We start from the raw sequence: 8,887 nt of genomic DNA on the forward strand, positions 1-8,887 counted from the left end.
ATATATATATATATATATATATATATATATATATATATATATATATACATATGTACAAATATATAAATGTAGAAATAGACATACAAATAGACAAATATAGAACAAAAGAATATATATAAAAATGGATACAAATATATAGATATATAAATAGATAAATAAACATATAAATATATAAATAAGTAAATAAATATATAAATATATAAATATATAAATGAATAAATAAATGTATAAATAAATACATGATAAATAAACAAATAGAACACCGACAGAACACTGAACACCATCAGCCACAGCAGCAACTGCAGCAGCAGCAGCAGCAGCAGCAACAGCAGCAACAGCAGCAACAGCAACAACAGCAGCAGTACTGACCAGGTGTCTCCTTGATGGTTTCTTGGTATCTCCTAAAGAGTTCTTCTTCATGCTCAAATGTTTTTTTATTTTTATTTTTATATTTATTTTTATTTTTATTTTTATTTTCTTGGTCTATACCTAATCTACTAAGAGCAGCATCAAGTGTCTCCTTTTCAGAGCTGCCTATACACCCCAATTCTTCTGTCTCCGCAGCAAGAGGAAACTCAGGCAAGGAGACAAACACAGACCCAAATTTTACTCTTTTTAAACAACGAGCATGCAATACACGAAACCCTGCACACAACAAACCCTAAACCCTAAACCCTAAACCCTAAACCCTAAACCCTAAAAATATTGAAAGAGAAAGAAACATATTCACATACAAACGGGCTCCAGAATATATGTAACGACGGGTTTAGGGTTTAGGGTTTAGGGTTTACGTTGTATATGAGCAGCATCAAGCATGAGGAGTCCCCTTTGGTCTGTCTCTGTGTCTTCTCTCTCAAATTCTATTTCATCTATATCCTGCACCGCCGGGGTGTCTGTCTCCTCTTCCTCTTCTGCTGCTGCTGCTGCTGCTGCTGCTGCTGTCTCCTGCTGCTGCTGCAGCAGCAGCACCTCAAGTCTACGTTCTTCTCGCAGCAGCTGCTGCTGCAGGCCCGCTGCTCGCTATACGTGCATTTGCTGCTGCCTCTATCCTCCCCTTCTCTGTCCTTCTGTCCACGCTGCTGCAGCAGCAGCTGCTGCTGCTGCTGCTGCAGCTGCTGCTGCTGCTGCTGCTGCTGCTGCTGCTGCTGCCAGAGAGACCAGAATTCTTTTTTCGAAGAAAAGAAAGTGGAGACAGCACAGCTGGGGTATTCTTCGTTGTCTCTGCTGAGGTGTACAGACACCCCACGAAAATATAAACCACAAGCAAAACAACAAAATATATAAAGACAACGATGAAACGATTCAGGCGGGCCGTCCTCAACAGGTGCATACAGCTGCAGCAGCACAAGCAACACAGCAGCAGCAGCAGCAGCAGCAGATATGAGAAAAGGTAGTAGGAGGAGCAGCAGCAGCAGTTATGGTAGCAGCAGCAGGAGAAACAGAAGCAGCAGCAGCAGCAGAAGCAGCAGCGCAGCACTTCTTTTTGTTGATGTGCTGCGGTTGCTGCAGCAACAGCAACCGTAGCAGCAAACTGCTGCTGCTGCTGCAGCAGCTATAGGAGCAGCAGCAGCAGGGAATGCAGCAGCTCTCCTGCTAGCAGCAGCAGCAGCTGCTGCTGCAACAGGAGCAGCAGCAGCAGCAACAGCAACAGTAGAATCACCTGCTGCAGCAGCAAAATCAGATCCCTAACCCTCAACCCCCAAACCCCAACCCCCCAAAACCCTAAACCCTAAACCCTAAACCCTAAACCCTCACCTGTACGAGCAGAGACAGGGGGACCTGAGGTGTACATACACCGCAGAACAAGTCAGCAGGCGGCGGCAGCAAATGAAAGTGAGGCAAACCCCCAACCTTAGAAGGAAAAAACCACCGAGGGGTTCTTCTCTCCTCCTCCATAAACCCTAGAGATATCTCCTCCGCCTCCATCGTGAGGGTTTAGGGTTTAGGGTTTAGGGTTTAGGGTCTAGGGTTTAGGGTTTAGGGTTTAGGGGTTGGGGGTTAGGGTTTTGTTGTTGGAGGCACAGGAACAGGTACAAACGTCACATAATATTTCAATGATGATGTTAGAGGGTTTAGGGTTTAGGGTTTAGGGTTTAGGGTTTAGTGATTGGGGCCCTCAGCATAGAATCCAGGGTTTAGGGTTTAGGGTTTAGGAATAGAGGAGACGAAGACCCTAAAAATACTCAAAACAATACAGAAAAGTTCAAGTGTCAAGGGATAACAACTAAACCCTAAACCCTAAACCCTAAACCCTAAACCCTAATCTGAGGGTCTTCTGTCTCTGCCTGCTGCATAGGGGCCCCAACCCTAACCTTTCTGTATTTCTTTGTCTCCTCTATCTAACCGAAAAAAATAAATTAATTTATTTTTTGTATTTACACCTAAATATTGTCTCTAGCTCTAGATCTCCTGGCGGCTCTAGGGTTTAGGGTTTAGGGTTTAGGGTTTAGGGTTTAGGGTTTTGCGGGCCTGCAGCTGTGGGGCCCCCGCCCCCGGCCTTCTCCCCTCTTTCCTTCACCATAGCAGCAACAAAAAAAAAAAAATAAAAAAGAGAAAACTGAGGTGTACATACACCTCAGAAACAGGGAGGAGGCGGCGACCTGGCCGCTCCTAACCCAACTGCTAGGGTTTAGGGTTTAGGGTTTAGGGTTTAGGGTTTAGGGTTTAGGGTTTAGCGGTGAGAATCTTCTAGACAAGATGGGGAGCCTTAACGAGGAGCAGGATGAGTCCGTCATCTCTTTGGCGTTGCTGCAGGTAACCCTTTTTTCTAGGGTTTAGGGTTTAGGGTTTAGGGTTTAGGGTTTAGGGTTTTGTGTTGTTGTATATATATATATATTGTTGATATATAGGGTATTAGGGTTTAGGGTTTATATTTGGGTGTATTGTTTGCCNTATATATATATATATTGTTGATATATAGGGTATTAGGGTTTAGGGTTTATATTTGGGTGTATTGTTTGCCTTCATCCTAAACCCTTAATATTTATATATTGTGGTTTGAGCCTTATCCACATCTCAGGGTTTAGGGTTTGCATCATTTCTAGGGTTTAGGGTTTAGGGTTTAGGGTTTAGGGTTTAGGGTTTAGGGTTTGTGTACAGAACAAAATAAAAAGAGACCCAGAAGCATACAAAGAAGAGTTTAAGTTGCAGCTGATGAACTTCGAGGGTTTGATCGCAGCCCTCAAAGAACAACCCTACAGACCCACCAGAAAACTACAAACCCTCGCCATGTTCCTTGCTCACGTAAACCCTAAACCCTAAACCCTAAACCCTAAACCCTAAACCCTCAACCCTAATAAAAAGAAAAAAGAAATTACAGACCCTAGCCGTGCTCGTAGCACGTGTAAACCCTAAACCCTAAATATAACTCCCTACAGACCCACCAGAAAACTACAAACCCTAGCCATGTTCCTTGCTCACGTAAACCCTAAACCCTAAACCCTAAACCCTAAACCCTAGTAAAAAGAAAAAGGAAACTACAAACCCTAGCTATGTCCCTTGCTCACGTGAACCCTAATCCCTAAACCCTAAACCCTAAACCCTAAAAAATAACTAGAACGGGGAAGCTACAAACCCTAGCCAAGTTCATAGCACACGTAAACCCTAAACCCTAGATACACCATCAGACCCTACTCACACCTCCAAACCCTTTACAATGGATCTGCTGCTTCCGCCTCTGCTGCTGCTGCTGCTGCTGCTGCTGCTACTGCTGCTGCTGCTGCTACTGCTGTTGCTGCTGCTGCTGCTGCTGCTGCAGACAGCTCCTTGCTACAGTGCTGCAGTTGATGATGCCTGGGCCTCGGGGGCCCCCGAGGCCCCCAAGGGGGCCCCCGTCTTCGATGCGTTTGCCCCAGATACCTTTCCTGGCCAGGAGGGGGCCCCTGGGGGCCCACTGGGGGGCCCCATGGGGGGCCCCCCTGGGGGGCCCCCAGGGGGCCCCTCACCCTGTACCCAGCTGAAAGAGACAATAAAAGAGATGCTGATGCAGACAGACCTCCACCCCACCACGAGACATGCGCTGCTGAACGGGTTGCTGCTTCTAAGAAGCAAGAAGATGGTCCTCAAACCCTAAACCCTAAACCCTAAACCCTAAACCCTGAATTTTTGTTTTGTTTGAGGGTAGTAGATGCGAGTAAAGAGGGTTGTGTTGGGGTGTTTCACAGGCGAAACAAGGCTTAGGGTTTATGAGGGTTTAGGGTTTACTAGGGTTTAGGGTTTCCTAGGGTTTAGGGTTTAGGGTTTAGGGTTTGTTGTGTTGGTTGCAGCTGAGCTGCGAGGAGCTGCTGCAGCAGGCCCTGTCTCTGCTGTCTCTGCGGGATAAATTTGTGCGGCAGCGGCTGATGACTTTCGTAGTAAAAGATGTATCGAGGGTTTTCGCAGCCACCACAAACAACCAAGTCAGGGTTTAGGGTTTATTAGGGTTTAGGGTTTATAAGGGTTTATAAGGGTTTAGGGTTTATTAGGGTTTATTAGGGTTTAGGGTTTAAGGGTTTAGGGGTGCTGAAGGATGCTGTGCGTTTGAGGGTTTACAGCATTCGCAGTATCTTTGTATTTTAGGGTTTATAAGGGTTTAGGGTTTATGAGGGTTTAGGGTTTAGGGTTTGTGTGTGTGGTATGTATGCAGTCTCGGAGTTGTTTATTAACTCATTTATTTACTTTACTAAGGAGTGGTTCTTCTCCTCTGCCAGCTCGTCTCTCTCTTTGTTGTTTATTTCAGGTGTACAGACACCTCAGCTCAAAAGGGTTAAACAAAAACGCAGCAGCAGCAGCAAAAATTGTAAATGCTGTTGCTGCTGTCACTCTAGCAGCAGACGCCAGACTCGCGCTCAGCGCCGCTCTCTTCTTACTCGGAGAGATACAGGTACGGGTTTAGATATAGCTAGCTCACAGCTAGCTCAGAGCTAGCTGGTAGCTAGCTGAGAGCTAGCTGGTAGCTAGCTGGTAGCTAGCTGAGAGCTAGCTGATAGCTAGCTGGTAGCTAGCTGAGAGCTAGCTGGTAGCTAGCTGGTAGCTAGCTGGTAGCTAGCTGGTAGCTAGCTGGTAGCTAGCTGGTAGCTAGCTGGTAGCTAGCTGGTAGCTAGCTGAGAGCTAGCTGGTAGCTAGCTGAGAGCTAGCTGGTAGCTAGCTGAGAGCTAGCTGATATCCAGCTGATAGCTAGCTGACAGCTAGCTGATAGCTAGCTGACATAATGCTGGTAGCTAGCCGACAGCTAGCTGGTAGCTAGCTGACAGAATGCTGGTAGCTAGCTTGTAGCTAACTGGTTGAATGCTGGTGGCTAGCTGCTAGCTACTTGCTAGCTGCGTGCCTAGATGTCCTAGCTAGTTATATCAGCTAGCTAGCTAGCTAGCCAGCTAGCTAGCCAGCTAGCGAGCCAGCTAGCTAGCCAGCTAGCTAGCCAGCTAGCTGCTGCTGTCTTGTGTCTGTTGGTGCTGTACAGGCTGCTGCAGTGCAGGCGAGCCACTCGATCCAAGCTGATGAAGAAGAAGACGAGGAAGCAGTTGCTGCTGCAGCAGCAGCAGAACTGCAGCAGCAGAGCGCTATACACTCAAAGAAAACGCTAGCAGCAAAGAGAAAACTAAAAAAACAAAAGGTCAATATACACCCCAACACGAAACAGCCTCCTCTGGAAGAGACCGTTGCTGCTGCAGCAGCAGCAGCAGAGCAGCAGCAGCAGCAGCAGAGCAGCAGCAGCAGCAGCAGCAACGCCTTGTTATCTATATTTTTTGCAGCTGAGGAGACAGAGAGTGTCTCCTTTTGTCTCCTGTCTCTGCGTCTCCTTTTCTGTCTCCTTCTTTGCTTTCTCTTGCTCCCAATATCGATCGCTATTAGTCCTGCTGTGCCGCTTAGGGTTTAGGGTTTAGGGTTTGGGGTTTATGTCAGCTGTTGTGTTTCTGTGTGTGTGTGTGTGTATATCTGTGTTTTTTTTTTCTTTCTTTCTGCTTCTTTTTCTATGTGGATTGGTTTGTTGTAATAAATACCAAGTGTTTAGGGTTTAGGGTTTAGGGTTTAGGGTTTAGGGTTTATGTTTGCTGCTGCAGCAACGCATGCAGAAGCGTTTGGTGAGAAAGCAGCAGCGGCTAGAGGCGCAGCAGAACCACTGGGGTGTCACTGCATCTGCTGCTATCCTGGATCATATCTACGACGCCCATGCACTAGCAGAGAAACTCTTCGGTACTTTCTCGAGGGTTTAGGGTTTAGGGTGTAGGGTTTAGGGTTTCCAGCGCATGGTCTAGGGTCTAGGGTTTAGGGTTTAGGGTTTAGGGTTTACGCGGGAGGTGCCTGGGTAGGGGTTAACGAGCATTGCGAGCCTCTCTCAAATTAGGGTTTAGGGTTTAGGGTTTAGGGTTTGTGCTTTGTGTTTGTTCCTGTTTCATCGACTAGCCCTTTTGCCAGAGTGAGTGTTTAGGGTTTAGGGTTTAGGGTTTAGGGTTTAGGGTTTAGGGTTTGTGTGTGTGTATACAGCTCGTATTCGTCAGCAACGAGAGAGTTTCAGTACTCGTGTGGTGTTTATGAATTTATTATCTCGTTTGATATCTCACCATAAACTTTATTTATTTAATTTTTATATTTATATAGAAAGATATATAAAACCAACACAGAGACTGTCTCCTTCTCTCCTAGCCATCACCACAAACGCAGTGCATGCAGCTGTCCCCCCGCAAGAAATAAAACCCTTAATCAAAACCCTCGCAAACAACTTCGTCAATGATACACAAACAGAAGATGTTATTACTCTAGGCATCAACGCAGTAAACCCTAAACCCTAAACCCTAAACCCTAAACCCTGGGAGTTGTAAAAGCTATTACACTCGGCATCAACGCCCGAAACCCTAAACCCTAAACCCTAAACCCTAAACCCTAAACCCTGGGCTTTGTGAAAGCTAAACACATACGCACGCAGACAAATACTATGCTAGATCTTACACCCTTAACTTATCCTCAACTCTAAACCCTAAACCCTCGACACACAATAGACCCTAAACCCTAAACCCTCTATACACCTCAAACCCTAAACCCTAAACCCTCAACACGCCGTAAACCCTAGACCCTAGCCCCTAATCCTGTAAGAATCTCCCTTAGGTTGCACTTGTATGGGTTTTTCCTTGTGTATACCATAAAATATCTAGGGTTTAGGGTTTAGGGTTTAGGGTTTAGGGTTTGTGTTGCGTGTTAGATAACGGAGATATGCAGCCGTAACCCTTTATGTATGACATCTGAGCTGCTGGGGGACTTGCTGCAGTATACAAAACATAAACGCAGCAAAAGCGTCTCCGCTGCTGCTCGGGGTCTCCTCAACCTCTACAGAGAGATACACCCCACACTCCTACCCAGGGCCTTCTTAGGCAAAGAAGCAGCTATACAAATACAAAGAGACAATGTAAGTTTTTTTTTTTTTTTTTTTTTTTTTTTTTTTTTTTTTTTTTTTTTTTTTTTTTTTTTTTTTTTGATGTCTCTTTTTTTTTTTTTTAATCTCTGCTTAGGGTTGTGGTGTCTTTCTCTCTGTCTTTGTTTTTTGTCTCCTTTTTTTTTCTTTCTGGTTTTCTCTGCTTCTTTGTTTTCTCCTTTTTTGGCTGTCGGTGTCTCTTTTTTTTATTGTCTCCTTTTTTGGGTGTCTCCGTGGTTCGTTGCTCTGCATACTTGTTGCTGCATTTGTATTTATATCTCTTCTTTCTTTTTTTTCTCTCTTCTTGGTTTTCTGTCTCCTTTCTGTCTCTTGTATAAGAAACAGCAACAGCAGCAACAGCAGCAACAGCAGCAGCAGCAGCAGCAGCAAGAACATCTGCTGCTGTCTGCTAGCGACTGTCTCCTTTTAGCAGCAAGAAGGAGACACTGGAGGAAAAGGAGACAGAAAGGAGGCAAGCGATGCAGCAGAGAAGCAAAAGGAGACAAGAAAGGAGACAAAGGAGACAGTTGCTTGTCTTTGGTTTTGTGGGGTGTACAGGTGTCTCCTCCTGTCTTTGGGGCCTCAACTGTCTCCTCCACGCTGCAGCTGCTGCCGCAGCTAGAAGCCTTAAAAAAGCAAACAAAGGAGCAGCTGCAGCAAACCCTCGGAGTTGCAGCAGCAGACGGAGACAGCGGGGAGGAGACAGGAGAAGAGACAGAAGGAGACACAGAAGAGGAGACAGAGGGAGAGACAGAGGGAGAGACAGAGGGAGAGACAGAGGGAGAGATAGAATTAGAGACAGAAGGGGAGACAGAGGAGGAGACAGAAGAGGAGACAGAAGGAGACAGCAGCGAGGAGGAGGAGACAGAGGAGACAGATGACGAAGCAGAAGAAGAGACAGAAGGAGACAAAGAGACACAAAAAAAAACAAGAAAGGAGACAGCTAAAAAGGAGACAGATGAGAAAGCAACAGAGAGCAAGAAGGAAAAGAAAATAAATAAAGAAAAGGAGACAGATGGAGACAAAGAAAGGAAAAACCAACTGCAGCAGGAGACTGCAGCAGGAGACACCGCTGCAGCAGCAGCATCACCAGAACCAGCAGCAGCAGCAGCAACAGCACCATCATCAGAACCAGCAGCAGCAGCAGCAGCAGCAGCAGCACCATCATCAGAACCACCAGCAGCAGCAGCAGCAGCAGCAGCAGCAGCAGCAGCAGCAGCAGTGCCGTGTGGCGGTGAGCGTCTCCTCACAGACGCAGACTTTGCTGCTCTGCGGCTGCTGCGGGCGAAGCAGATAGTGCAGCAGGTGAGGGGGGGCCCCCGGGGGGGCCCCCGGGGGAGAGGGGCAATGGAGATAGAGACAGAGAGAGACGAAAAGCTGCTGCGGCTGCTTACATCTGAGCAGCAAAATGACATAAACTGCAGCAGCAGCAGCAGCAGCAGCAGCGAGGGAGAGGATACCGATGAAGACACAGAAAGAAATAGACAGGATGTGAGTTTATAA

The 8,887-nt window shown here is 46.4% G+C and overlaps 1 protein-coding gene across 1 annotated transcript; it reads left to right on the forward strand.

Annotated features, from left to right (window-relative positions):
- Positions 1 to 2,697: 2,697 nt before the first annotated feature.
- Positions 2,698 to 8,887, forward strand: EMH_0019090 (uncharacterized protein; the record flags this gene model as incomplete). The annotated part of the gene is made up of 8 exons (XM_013501285.1): positions 2,698 to 2,754; positions 3,100 to 3,243; positions 3,758 to 4,057; positions 4,266 to 4,397; positions 4,718 to 4,861; positions 5,438 to 5,848; positions 6,039 to 6,185; positions 7,943 to 8,887. The coding sequence occupies 8 exons, from the start codon at positions 2,698 to 2,700 to the stop codon at positions 8,885 to 8,887; spliced, it is 2,280 nt and encodes a 759-aa protein (XP_013356739.1).

This window comes from Eimeria mitis, genomic scaffold, assembly GCF_000499745.2.
Source record: "Eimeria mitis Houghton genomic scaffold, Emh_scaff662, whole genome shotgun sequence".
Lineage (NCBI taxonomy): Eukaryota > Apicomplexa > Conoidasida > Eucoccidiorida > Eimeriidae > Eimeria > Eimeria mitis.